The sequence below is a fragment of the Lolium rigidum genome, chromosome 4 (assembly GCF_022539505.1).
Source record: "Lolium rigidum isolate FL_2022 chromosome 4, APGP_CSIRO_Lrig_0.1, whole genome shotgun sequence".
NCBI classification, from domain to species: domain Eukaryota; kingdom Viridiplantae; phylum Streptophyta; class Magnoliopsida; order Poales; family Poaceae; genus Lolium; species Lolium rigidum.
In genome coordinates this window covers 185774120-185787693 of record NC_061511.1, presented here as the reverse complement: position 1 = coordinate 185787693, position 13574 = coordinate 185774120, and the positions used below count along the sequence as shown (strand labels likewise).

The 13574-nt window shown below is 50.0% G+C and overlaps 2 protein-coding genes across 2 annotated transcripts; one reads left to right on the top strand and one right to left on the bottom strand.

Annotated features, from left to right (window-relative positions):
- Positions 1–6287: 6287 nt before the first annotated feature.
- On the top strand, positions 6288–9819 carry LOC124706600 (GDSL esterase/lipase At1g54790-like). The gene is made up of 5 exons (XM_047238260.1): positions 6288–6415; positions 7556–7756; positions 8357–8523; positions 8785–9055; positions 9446–9819. The coding sequence occupies exons 1-5, from the start codon at positions 6334–6336 to the stop codon at positions 9712–9714; spliced, it is 990 nt and encodes a 329-aa protein (XP_047094216.1). The 5' UTR covers positions 6288–6333; the 3' UTR covers positions 9715–9819.
- A 241-nt stretch (positions 9820–10060) lies between these two features.
- On the bottom strand, positions 10061–11308 carry LOC124706601 (UPF0603 protein OsI_019212, chloroplastic-like). Its single transcript, XM_047238261.1, has 3 exons — positions 10798–11308; positions 10519–10711; positions 10061–10433 (listed from the first exon to the last, which is right to left on the bottom strand). The coding sequence occupies exons 1-3, from the start codon at positions 11206–11208 to the stop codon at positions 10186–10188; spliced, it is 852 nt and encodes a 283-aa protein (XP_047094217.1). The 5' UTR covers positions 11209–11308; the 3' UTR covers positions 10061–10185.
- Positions 11309–13574: the final 2266 nt, after the last annotated feature.

Here is a 13574-nt window from a genome sequence, read left to right as displayed (position 1 = left end):
ATATTATTTTTAAAATCTGTATTTTTTAAAAAAATCTAAACATTTAAAAAATTCCGAAACAGAAAAACCAGGAAGAAATGAAAACCAACGAAACATAAATCCCACTAAACCGAATAAGTTGGACCTGGCCCAAGTGCTCGCGGGGATGCACGACGTCGTGTATAGGTTTTCCACTCTCGGGTGGGTCAGGTTGAAGTCCGACTGAGCTGAAATGTCCCATCTCTAACTCAAAAGCTTTTATTTTCATTTGATTTGAAAAAAACATTTTATATTTTAAAGAAAATAAAAGAATAAAAAGGAGGAAGTTATTTTTAACTAGAAATAAAAAATAGGAGATAATTTTGGCAACAAAGCATGAGAAGACCGGTCCTAGAGGAGTTTGGTGGAGGCGTGTCGAGCGCCAGCAAGGACGATAAGCCGAGCACGGCCACCAGTATAGCACCACGTTCATGAGGAAGAGAGGAACGAGAGGAATCACGCGACGTGCGGAACGTCGGGAGGAACTTGTGCGGTATCGTGAAGCTCATGCTGCGCCCTGGAGCGGTAGGGAGGCAGCGGGTGAAAGAATAGCGCGAGAGAGGAGGGTGGGCTTAAACATACAAAAGAAGAACATTTAAATCACCGTAGCAACGCACGGATTTTTGTGCTAGTAAACCTTATAGTTGTAGATGGTGTTGAAATCAAACCTTGGATCACCACCTTATACTTATCAATCCCGGACATTTTTTGCTTTTAGATAGTTTCCAAACAGGGATCTCGTGACCTGGCCGGGAAGTCTCATCTCTCGCTCCCATTGACATCAATGACCCACATGTCATATGCATCGTCCTCACGGGAATAAGGCATATGACATGTGGGTCATTGATGCCAATGGAAGTCTCAACCTCGACGTCGGCGTGTGACTCGTAGGCTGTAGCTCGGCGGCGCGCGGCATGGAACGCAGCGCGGCGCGCGACCTGGAGTTGGACATCGGCGTGTCACCTGTAGATGGACGGCTGCCGGCCTAAAGCGCGCCGCGCGACCTGGACCTCGACGGCGGCGCGCGATCTGTAGCTGGGCGGCGCACAACCCGACCTGTAGCTCGCTCCATTCTTATCCATCTCGCGTTCACCGTCTAGGTTCGCCGCCGTCAGCGTGATTTGAAAACTCACGCTCGCCTTCAGGTCCTTGTGCTGGGACACCACACAGAGCGCGTCCGCGTTGCCGTGGAGACGGCGAGGACAACGGCGGTCACCACGGTGCAGCCGTGCAACAGATGTGCCCGGGGCTGAAACGCTGAAGTACATCGACGGCACACTCGCGCCTGTAGTGGAGGCAGACTGGCAGAGACCATGGCTAGCTGTCGTCGATGGCCCAGATGGACGGCGGTGCAGCAACGACGGACTCGCGGGTGCGTACGTTTAGCTCGTTGAAATTCTTGGTTGTGGCATGAAGATGATGAAGAGGTATGTCGACTGGCATGAGGATGACCATGTTGGTATTCTGAGTGACACGTGTCGACATGCCAATGGACACACTCTAGGCACGTGTCAACCTTCGAATGCAATTCTACATGGCCACGTGGTGGTAGGAGGTTCGTCCGGAGTGGTTAGCTAGATGACAATGATACATCATGCGACAGGACTGACAAGCCAATCATAGAACTGACATAATGCCTCCAAGGATCCGACCGGGGGACAACAATACATGATGGCCAAGGCTATCACAGCGGAGCGGGCCGGTTGGGTTCTAGACCAGCACAAACTCGTCATGGATCCATGACGGACAAGCCTAACCGTCAGCCCGGCCATCTGTGCTGCGAGGTTCGCCACGAAATTCCAAACCGTCAACAACACGTCTCTATGACGATTTTTGGACATTCGCTGACGAACAAAAATCGTTATGGACTAGCAAACTGGTTGTAGTGTAAGTAAGTTGACATAATGTTTGAATCACAAATATGATATCTTGAACAAAAAAGATTATCAAGCTGTCACATGATAATTATAGCACATGAATTCACTTTATCCCTAGTGAGGTAGCAAAAGAAAGGTGAAAATACCATAGCACGTCTTGAATTTACTGTCACTATTCAATCACTACCACCATGCTACTCCATCTAATACTCACTTGTCCCTACACATGCTCTTGCATACAAGTTGGATTAGAACAAGTACTTAATAACGGGGTACATGATATGCATCTATCAACACATCTTGCACATAATAGGTTCCAATCTCATATATCAAATCGTAGAATAAAGATCCACCATATAGGAATTACATATATGACCATAATCATGTTAGGCAGCTCATATGGTACTAGATCTATGAAGAACAAGAGATAAATCGATTAAGCTACTGCCACAAACACATAATGCAGAGGTGGACTACTCCCTCTTCATCATGGTGATGAGGCGAGACGTTGGAGAAGGTAGAGATCCCTCCGGCTGCTGCTCTGGTGGAGTTTCCCCATCCAATCTTCGCTAGTTCGAGCTCTCTTTTGGTGTTTTTGTGTTTCCGTGGCGCACTCTTCGAGGAAGCCTCTAGGCTCCTTTATATAGAGATTTTTAGGTCAGACGGAGTCCTGTGCGAAAGAATCAAGCGAATCGGATAGCCGAGGAGGGAAAGACCCTGGTTGGCGCGCCCACCCCAACAAGGCGCACCACCTGACCTCTTTTGGCCATTCTGACCCTTCTCGTGAGATCCAAGTGCTCTAGATGCTTCTCTTTATGAAATATTGATATCTCCAAAATTCTAGCTCCGTTTAACTTTCTTTAGGTCCTTGAAAGCTAAAAATACACAAAACAAGGTTTTTATATCCTGTTATAACCTAAATAAAGGAGATTATTGGTAAATCCCCAAAAATCAATATAAAACATGGATATAACATCATATATATTGCAAATATGTATGAATATATGTCAACAAACTACAAATTTCATGCATGCATTTTACATCCATCAATAGCGCACAAGCGTCGTCGGTGCCCTGATCATAGAGCATAAGTTTTGACCTTGGAGCAAGTCCGCGCTCTCAAAACAATACCTTCAACAAGGCAATTGCCAAACACAACCAATTAAGGCTAGACCTTGGGGTTTCACCCTCAATGTTTTGACTCTAAACTTCTCATGTGTTGTTGCCTTTAGTTGCCAATGGTGCTGCTCTAGGTCACGAATCACCAAGCCTATTATTCATCGCCATCAGGACTCGAACCACCATTAGTAGTCCTCAGATTTCATCTTTCATGCCATTCTTCGCCACTGTCTTCTCCATGGAACTAAAACATTTCCTATGATGGCAACATACATCAGAGCTTCGCATTGCTCGCTTTGAAACCAAACGGCCAGAATAAACACGGTTGCAAGCGACCGAATTCCATCCAATCCGAAACTCGACACTCCGGCCAGAAGCAGGAGGACAGACATCAAGCAGATCTCCATCTTGGCAAGCGAGAAGTCGTAGAACCGCCGCCTTTATTCAGGCCGAGCTCCCATGGATTTGACCATCACCGACCGCCCAACCCACCTAAAAAGCCACTTATCATCACTTCCGAGTTCCAGGAAAAAAATCCTTCAAGAAGGATACCAAAAAAAGAAAATTTCGTGCACGCACCTTCTCAAATCTCCACAATTACCACCTGCCCCTCTTGCGGGATATCCCGTTGCAGTCTGTTACCCAGTAATCTTCGGAATAAACCGAGTGCTACTGGGGCTAAGCCGCAAAAGGAAACTACGAAACGAGCAACGATGGAGCACACACCACTTAATCATTAGTGCTCTTCCGGTCATCCCTAATCTCAAATCAAAGATCTGCGCCTCCCCAAAACCGCAAAGCTTCAAGCTTTAGAGCAGGTCTAACAGACCCCGTAAAAGGGGCAAACCCGTATAATAACCGCCGGTTTGAGGGTTTCGCGTCTACCCGGCCGTCTAGCACGCCCCGTAAAAACGGCCCCCGAATCGTTTTTTGCTGTTTTCGAGTACGGGGCGGGTCCTCGCCCCTACTTGTGCGGGGTGGGAGCGGGGATAGTGGGCGAAACCACTATCGCCCACTCCACTGCGCGGGAAGCATTTCGCCGAAGCCAACCGCCGCCGCCGCCGCCCGATCTCCTCCCGCGCCATTCCCGGCCGGATCCGGCCGCCATGGACCGTCCGCAAGAGCCGCCTACCGCCGGCGGTACACCTCCTTCGGGCGCGGTGGTTGATGTCCCCGTCGGAGGTCCGCCGGCCGCCGGCGTCGTGTCGGCCATGATCGCCTCCACCATCCCGTCGAAGAGGAAGAGGATCCCGAAGCAATTCTTCGAATCGGCGCCGGCGGCCGCCGATTCAGCGGGCGAAGCGCCGCCGGCTGCCAAGAAGACGGGCCGGGTGAAGACCAAAGCCGCCGGGCCGAGGGTGTGGCGCCGGCCAAGGTGCGGACCAAGGCAATCGGCCGCATCGGCCTCGCGCCTCCGCCGGCCTCCAAGGTCACGACCCCTCCTCCATCCGTTCCGGCCGTTGCGCTGCCCGCGCCGCCCGCGCCGCCGCCAACCACCATCGACGTAGACAAGGTGTTCGATGTTGAGTCCACAACATCGTACATGGACATGCTCAACGATTCCGCGGTGAATTTGGACGCCGGTATCGGTGCATTCGATGGGGAGTGCAATGTTGAAGAGATTGATGAGGAGGAGGAGGATGAGGGTGACGAGGAGGAGGTGGTTGAGGTTGATCCGGCTGCCGCCGGTTCTTCGTCGACGCCGAAGCCACGCACGGCGAACTACGGCCGAGATCGAGGACGTCATCTTGGTCCGTGCTTGGAGCAAGGTGGGGATGGATGCGTGCACCGGAGTGGACCAAGGCGGCAAGCGCTATTGGCGGCGCATTGAGGATCGGTACCACCGCGCTGAAGCCTCGCACGAAGAGCATGGCGGACGGATCCTACCGCTCCCTTGAAGGCCGATGGAACATCATCAAGCCGGCTTGTTCTCGTTGGAGTGCTGCCATGGATCAAGTGGCCGACAACCCTCCTAGTGGATGCGTGCTGGGAGGACTACGTAAGTTTTCCTTGTGTTGATGATGTGTTCATGATGTGGAAACATCTCCTCATAGTATTGTTGTGCAGCCCAAGTATGCTCAAGGTAGGTACAAGGACATGGCCGGCTCAAAGAACAAGGAATTTCAATTTGAACATTGCTTTTCCATCCTTCAACATCTTCCTAAATGGAAGTTGCGGGACAACGAGCCAAAGTGCAAGAAGGAGGCACTTATCACCATGGATGATGAAGCGGACGACATGAGGGAGAAACACTAGGCAAGCCCGAGGGCAACAAGAAGGCCAAGGAGAGGGTCAAGGTAGAACTTGAAGCAGCTAGCTTCGGGAGAAGTTGGATCAACTCATGAAGTCCAAGGAGGCATTGACGATGAAGACGTTGGAGACCAAGCTCATCATCACCGACAAGAAGAGTGTGGTGAAGCTTGCCAAGGTGCAAGCAAGGAAGGAGCTTGACATGAAGATGATCGCAGCCAAAGAAGCCAAGGCCATGAAGGAGCTCTTGGCCGAGGAGAGGAAATCATGATGATGCGCACCGACGGCATGGACGAGGATCAGTGGCGTGGTGGAAGGAGACCAAGGCGGACATCATTGCGAGGAAGAAGGCTGCGCGTCAAGCTCGTGATCAAGGTGAGTCTCCGGCGAGCGGTGGCGCCGGTGGTGATGGATCCGTTGATGGTTGATCACATTTGGGAATTCCGTGGCTTGAACATTGCCTATGATCGTGTTGTGATGTTAAAACTATGAATTATGCATCACATATTTTGGATGTGCTATGTTTGATGTCAAATTGTTGTGCAAATTTCTGTCTAAAACCCTGTTTTGAGGGGCCAAAAACTCGGGCGAGCTAGCAGAGCCCGTATCCCCACCCCGTAAAACAGAATATTCGCCCGAGTTTTTGGCCGGCGAAATCCGGATACAGGGCCCTTTACTCGTGTTATACGGGGCGAAAAAATACGGGGCCTGTTAGACATGCTCTTAGCAACCGCCCTCTCCCTTCCTTCCCTCTTCTTCTGCTCGCCCATCCCCGCCGACGCATGGCTGGAGTAACCACGAATCGCAAGAGTACAAGATAGTGCAACGGCCGGAGTGGCGTAGGGAGGTGGTCAAGGCAGCGGCTCCGTCCATCGAACCTCCAACCACCATTCCAGCGGCGGCGGCCATGCCTCCTGCGCGTAGCGCCGTGGCGCTCCTCCTCGCCGCCGTCATCTGCCTCGGCGGCGGCGGGTGCTGTGCGTCGTCGGACTTCGACTACCCGGCCGCGTTCAACTTCGGCGACTCCAACTCCGACACGGGCGGCCGCATCGCCGCCGGATTCGAGCCCATGCTCCCGCCCTACGGCTCCACCTTCTTCGGCGGCCCCGCCGGCCGCTTCTCCGACGGCCGCCTCATCCTCGACTTCCTCAGTGAGCACCCCCTCTCACCCCTCAACTTCCATTGATTGACTCCCCAAGTGGTTTTCGCCATCTGAATCGCGCCACGACCAAGAACCGCTTACCCTCTCTAGTTGCTGAATTTCACGAAAGGAATCGCTGTCTTCGTTATTGCGTGATTATTGATGCTAGTGATGTTGCAACACGAAGAACAATCGGTGTACGGATGCTGCTGTTTGCCGTCGATCCTTCGAGGCAGTGCGCACTTGGTCCCGGCGGTGGGTGGAGAAAAGTGCGAATTAGTTAGGTTCGTCCTCTGCCGGAGAGGTCAAATTTCCCCCAGGGCGGTGGTTAGGAGTGGAGATTGACGCATCACTGCGACTGGTCCTTCGTTGCTGCAGCTGGATATACACTGCTCTAACACTACACTCGTGCAATCGTGCTGGATGTGAGGGGTCCATTTCGTGCGATTTGGCACCCCCTCATTGTTGCAACATATTGGTGGAAGGATCCGGTCGGATCTGCGAGGAAAGCAGCTGCTGCTTCTTGATGGAATTCACTGTGATAGGGGAAAATTGAGTTACTGCCGTTCGTTCTTAATCTTAACCTGTGGGGAGCTTTAGGTTGTGAGATCGCAATCTGGCTGCCTCCCTCCTGGCTGAAGTGAGTGGAACCTATCATGTGCTTTCATTCAACTCCAGTGCTTTGGAGCTGACTTGGAGCAACTAAATCATGAGACCATGTGATGATGGGAGTTTTTAATGAAAAACATTCTTAGAATAGTTTGGAGGAGTAACTCACAAGCAAAACAAATGGCTAGCACAGTTTTCTTTGTGCACTTGCCATAATTAAGCTATTGATCAGTATCACTAAATTGTAAGGTCGAATTCCATGGTTTTACCACAACAAGTGGAATTTAAAAAAAAGTTGTGTGGTATCAGTTTCATTGGCACAGATCAAATTTATGCGAAGGTGTATATCACTAAGCTGAGCCATTTGGCTTGCTTATATATGGAAGGATTTAGGGGGCTATTGTGTTTATATAGAAATGCTGGTCCCACTGAATGTTGACTTTGTTGATATGACTGATAAGTTATTTATTCTCACTTCTGTCAAAGAACAAAGTATTGCGGTCTGCAATCTGATATTTATTTCTTGAACTTCTCTTTGTAGTGGATTCGATGGATATGCCATTCCTCAATTCATACTTGGATTCTGTTGGTGCACCTAACTTTCGGGCTGGTGTTAACTTTGCTCAAGCTGGCTGTTCGATTACTCCAGCAACTGCAACGTCTGTCAGCCCGTTTTCCTTTGGTCTTCAGATTAAGCAATTCTTTGCATTCAAGGAAAAAGTCACTAGGCTGCTCTCTAAAGGTATGGCAGATTAACAGGTTGTCTTGTATTAGCACATTTTTATATTGCAGAATGCGAAACAAAATAGAAATGTCTTCTGCAGTATGATAGAAGGATTTAATATTTAATTGAAGCATTCAATGTAAAGTAGGATGTGACTTGCCAGCTGTTGCAAAGCCTTTGTGCAAAAACTCTGGACTCATGAAAAATCATAAATCTCAGCTAAACAATTGGAACCATCAAAATGAGCAAGTAGACAAATGTTGACTGAATGTTGTCTTTGTGAAAGACCAACTAAGTTTCTTTCACTTCATGTGAGTAAATTAGACTTCAACAAGACCTAACAGTCATAACACATTTGGAATTCTTGTTCTATGTGCAATTGTAAAATCTATCACTTGATGTTATAGTAGGTCTAGGAATATGCTATTTGAATGGTCTGACAAACTTCGGTTGTGTTGATTAGTTTTTTAGAGTACATCAACTGTGGTTGGAATAATGATAAGCTCCTTTGATACCATTCAATGCTTTTGATTTCACCAACTGAGACAATGAAACTCTTTCCCTTTTAACAATAGAACTGTGTTAGTGATGATGCTGCTTTTTCATTATATTTTGCAGGAGATAGGTACAGGCATTATATTCCTCAGTTGGATTATTTTTCAAAGGGTCTCTACATGTTTGATATAGGTCAAAATGACCTTGCTGGTGCATTTTACTCAAAAACAGAGGACCAAGTCATTGCATCCATTCCGACTATTTTGTTGGAATTTGAATCTGGGCTCAAGGTTTGTAATGATACTGTGTTTCATGATTCTTGGACTTTTAGGGCATGGTCTCGTCAGTTGTCATTTTTTGCTTCAGTGCATTTTGGTAATTACATTGTTAATAGAGGTAATAAAAACTGATGGATCTTGGTATATAGATCTTAGATTCTGTATAATGGATCTTGGTATACTCTGCCACATATACTTTTTGAGTAAGTGCTTCACACACTAAGGGTTCATATCGTTAATTAGACCTTATTGTGGTCTGTGTTCTTATTTCAGACACTATACGAGCAAGGTGCCAGGAAATTCTGGATTCACAACACCGGACCTCTTGGCTGCTTGCCTCAAAACATAGATCTTTGGGGCAAAGATCCATCACAACTGGATGAACATCATTGTGTGGCAAAGCACAATCGTGCCGCAAAGATTTTCAACTTACAGCTGCATGCACTTTGCACAAAGCTGAGAGGTCAATTTGCTGGAAGTGATATCACTTATGTCGATATCTACTCCGTCAAATACAGCCTGGTCGCCAATTACTCTAGATATGGTATGTAAACTAGACTTTACTGCATTCTCTGGTCATCGATAACCACTGCATCGGAAAACAGTTTGGATTTACCGGTATATTGCATTACTACGAACAGATGTTAAGAACACTAATCATGCTTCACATTGAAGACTTATGATAAAATATCACCATGATTCCTGTACAAGATCCCAGTGAAAGAGGGGGAAATTAAGACGCTTCAGTTTTTTTCCCATTGCTCACGCTGCCTTGTTTAGTTCTTCTTTTTTTTCTGTTACAAATAGCCTTGTTTAGTTCTTTGACATTGCTGTGGTATGGATTCTTATATTTTGTTGGGCTAACAATGTTCATGCTACGTCATCTTTGTAGTTTCAAGTACAGTTTTATCATTTGCACTCAAAACTTTTACAGGGTTCGAGAGTCCCACCGAAGCTTGCTGCGGATATGGAGGGCCACCCCTGAACTACGATGGTAGAGTACCGTGTGGACAGACGAAATCCGTGAATGGTAATCTTGTAACTGCAAAAGGATGCAGTGATAGTACTGAATACGTCAACTGGGATGGAATACACTACACGGAAGCTGCAAATTTCCATGTTACATCGCAGATTCTTACTGGAAGATACTCCGATCCTCCGTTCTCCGAGAAGATGCCGTTCCTCTTAAAACCGAGATTCTAACGTGTGGGTAACTTTCTTTCCACTGAATCAGTAAGGCGATGCACTGTCTTGCCTCACAAATGATGTATGTATTCACTTGTCAATAACCATATATAGCTTGTTTTCAATTGTCCAAATCCTGTTATGCCCTATTTGTGCAATATCATCCACGAGCTAATTGTAGCACGCACTTACTACTGAACTGAGCCAAGAAATTGGCATTCAGATTAATCACCTGTAATTACAGACACCTATACCCAGTTGAGCTACCGCAAGATTTAATTAAGTCATGTTTCGGTGAGTTTTTTTCCTTCAAATCCTGAAGGTAAAATCCCGCAGGAACTGAGCTGTTTCTTGCTAAAATTCGTGAGTTTCCAAACACTGCACACGCGCGTGTGCTTGTATTGATCACCTCTCTGTTCGCCTTCTAATAAAACTCCAACAGAAAACCGGGGGCATTAATTCGAAAAATTACTGTACAGTGCACGCCGCTCACTTCTTGGAGATGTATGCGTAGTACTGCGCCATGGGCACGACGAATGCGATGACGAGCAGGCCGCCGACGACGAGCGTGAACTGGCCGCGCTTCTCCTCCGTCTCCTGCTTGCTCTTGTAGTTGGACTCCCGCTTGCTCTCCTGGAACGCCGGCCCGCCGGGGTCCGGCAGCCCGTCTATCGCCGCCACCAGCCGCTGCGCCGTGGAGTAGATCGCCTCGTTGTACTTCTCGTCCGTCGCCAGCACTGCGAGCAACGCTAGTCAGTTTTGCGTTCCCCGACGGAATGGGAAGAGGAAGGTGAAGCTAGTAACGAAATAAGTACTACGTACCTGGCAGGTTCTCGGAGACGGCGGCGTCGAGGATGGCGTCGCCGACCGCCTTCACGAAGTCCGGGCCGCCGGTAATGGCGCCCTCCTTCTGGCTGGTGACGAGCACGACGATGCCCTTGTTGCTGCCGTCCTCCACCGTCGGGTACCACTTCTCCAGCACTTGGTCCGCGTACTCGAACGCGTCAGCTTTGCTCTGCACGCACACATACCAAATGCAAGGGCACGATGAGTGAGCTAGCTCACCGCCGGTGACGAGCTGACGATCGGAGCAGCACGTACCGTGAGCTTGCGGACGGTGACGAAGTTGATCCGGATGTTCTTGCGGGCCTCGAGGTCGCGGGCGAGCCGCTTGACGTCGGACTTGGTCACGCGGCTCAGCACGCCGGCGTCGTCCACCACGTACGTGTCCGCCGGCGGCCCGTCGTTCAGCACGTCGTACTCCGACGCCACGGCGGGCGCGGGCGCCGGCGATAGGGTGAGGGCCAGGGACAGCGCCGCCGCGGCAAGGCCGTGGTGCAAGAACGACGCCCAGCTTCCGTTGTCGCCGTCCCCACGCCAGGCGACGGCCCCCGGTGTATGCTTCTTGAGCGAGCAAGAGACGGTGGACTTGCACGAGACGGCGGCGGGAGGTGGCTTCTTGGAGCCACGGAGAGGGGCGAGCAATGCGGACGGGGAGAGGAGGGTCTCCATTGCCTGGCCGCGCGCGGGGCGGGAGGAGACGGGAGTTTGTGAGGGTCAGAGATCACCGGAGTTCCTCTGCCGCTTCCATTTTGTTTTGGATTTCTTTTGTGTGAATGGTGTCAGTTGAGCTGGATCGTGATTGGGTGGATGGGATTCCGGAGACGGATAAGGCGCGGTGCCAGCGTGGACAGTCTGTCAGGACCACCGCCGGATGACCAGGTGTCACTCTGCAATGGACTTTGCAGTTGGAAACTGCTGGGCGTCCCCCGGGGATCTGATTCCCCAGCCCCCGGGTCCCCAGCCGTCGGATCAACCATTTTGACGGTTAGATTTACATGTAGCAAAAAAACACCTCCCGACAACAAAAATCACCCCCGGCAGCAAATGACTGAAGCAAAAAACAGTTCGTTCAGAAAAGAAAAGAAAAAGGCTGGGCTCGCCGGAGACCTCGCCGGAGACCACGTAGCAAAAAAATATGCTAATGTAGCAAAAATGAAAATCGTCGGAGACATCGCCGGAGAACTCACCGGAGATATCGCCGGAGACATCGCCGGAGACAACATAGCAAACATATTATACAATTGCAGCAAAATCGTAGAAAAGTTGTATCAAAAAAAGTATGCTAATGTAGCAAAACAGCAGAACTGTATTGCACAAAAAAGTGATATTGTATCAAAAACACATCATTTTTTGCAAGGTCTCAGGCGAGATCATTGCTATTGTATCAAGTCAAACGTCGCTGGATACATAACTGGAAAAACATAGAAAGGTTGTATCAAACAAATCTAGATATGACAGCAAATCCACATAATGCATGTCGCAAAATCTCCATTGACAGCAACGCCGACAGCCGGAGGGAGCAACTCCATCCTCCATTGACAGCAACGCGGCCGGGCGCACGGAGCAACGCCGTCCGCGACTGGCAGCAACACCTCTGACGGCTGAGGGTGGACCTCACGGCATCGGCAGCAAGGACGCGACGGCAGCCATGGCCGCACAGGAGAAGGTAGGTTGGGCGGCAGCCCTGGTAGACGTCGGGGATGGGGGCGAGAAGGGAGTCGGCGCCCGCGGCGGCGGCATCTCGGCCGCGGCGAGGACGGATGAAGGCGGCGTGAGGCGGCCTCGGTCGAGGGACGCGGCGAGACGATGGGCGTGGACGGCGGCGTTCGGCGGCCGTGGCTCCATCATGCGGCGGCGACCGGCTGCGCAGCGGCTCGGCGCGAACGGCGGCGCAGCGGCTCGGCGAACGGCGGTGCAGCGGCTCGGCGAACGGCGGCGCAGCGGAGAGCTCGCCGTGCGGTGACCTCCTTTCTTCTCTCCGTGCGTGTGTGAAAAGGAAGGGGATAGGGATAGGGAGAGGTGAACGTGGGTGGGTCCACCCACGTGGGGCGCTGATCGTGCGGCCGGGCAACCGGGGTTGCAAGCGCGTTATCCCCCGGGGGAATAGAATCATTTTCCTTTGCAGTTTGCGTGTACACAGATTCATAGGAAATGCAAGACGGTGTCATAGCAGACTCTTTTTTTTCCGGGTAAAATAACTACATCAGGGCCTGAACCAAGGCAAATGACAGTACGACGCTTAGTTCTCGCAAGGTTTGCCAGAATATAACTAATCCTAACTTGTCCTCGATCCACTTTTTTAAAAAAAAACACAACGTACCTTGATTAACTAGAGATTTAATTTCAGAGACTATATTAGTATGAGGAGAGCGATCTAGTTCAGGAGCTTGAACCATTGCCACCAGCTGACTGCAATCGGTATCAATGATAATCGGGAGTGGCCTAAGGCTAGGCCAAGGCCTTCCAAGCATGCGTGTAGTTCGGATTCTAGGGCATCATCACAATGCACTTCTAGGGCATCATCACAATGCATGAGGAACCTACACGCGAGAGAATAAGATGTTCCCAGCTTCATCTCTTAGCAGCATACCAGCCCCACCTGCGCCATCCTCAAATGAGCCGTCAATTGTGAGCTTCACCATTCCTGGAGGGGTTTCACCCACGGTTTAACTGACACATGATCTGGACACCGTCTAGTGATCGGAGGGGGAAAATCAAGTGCAAGTTGTTTTCCTTTTAGGGTCGCTTCAGTCGAAGAATCTTGCACATTACAAATGGATTTAATGTAGCTGCATAGAAATCTCTTGGAGCTTTGAATGGAGGGTAAAGGTTTATCGTGGGTTGCTTCACTGCGGGCATGCCAGGCACACCATGCCACCAAAAGCGTTGAGTCAAGTAATTGATCCGGCATGCGTCTGGAGTTCATTAGTGGTCGGTAGCAACCAACACGCTCTCATAGAATCCCATAATTGGCTGGCATGGGGACAAGTGAGCAAAGCATGCATGTGCCGTGTCTTCCATCTCCCTGCAGCAAA

Coding starts and splice junctions, on each gene's coding strand:
- LOC124706600 (XM_047238260.1), top strand. CDS start 6,334: ATGCTCCCGCCCTACGGCTCCACCTTCTTCGGCGGCCCCGCCGGCCGC. Junction 8,524..8,784: donor AATTTGAATCTGGGCTCAAG/GTTTGTAATGAT, acceptor TTCTTATTTCAG/ACACTATACGAGCAAGGTGC. Junction 9,056..9,445: donor CGCCAATTACTCTAGATATG/GTATGTAAACTA, acceptor AAACTTTTACAG/GGTTCGAGAGTCCCACCGAA.
- LOC124706601 (XM_047238261.1), bottom strand. CDS start 11,208: ATGGAGACCCTCCTCTCCCCGTCCGCATTGCTCGCCCCTCTCCGTGGC. Junction 10,712..10,797: donor TCACCGTCCGCAAGCTCACG/GTACGTGCTGCT, acceptor GTGTGCGTGCAG/AGCAAAGCTGACGCGTTCGA. Junction 10,434..10,518: donor CGTCTCCGAGAACCTGCCAG/GTACGTAGTACT, acceptor CGTTGCTCGCAG/TGCTGGCGACGGACGAGAAG.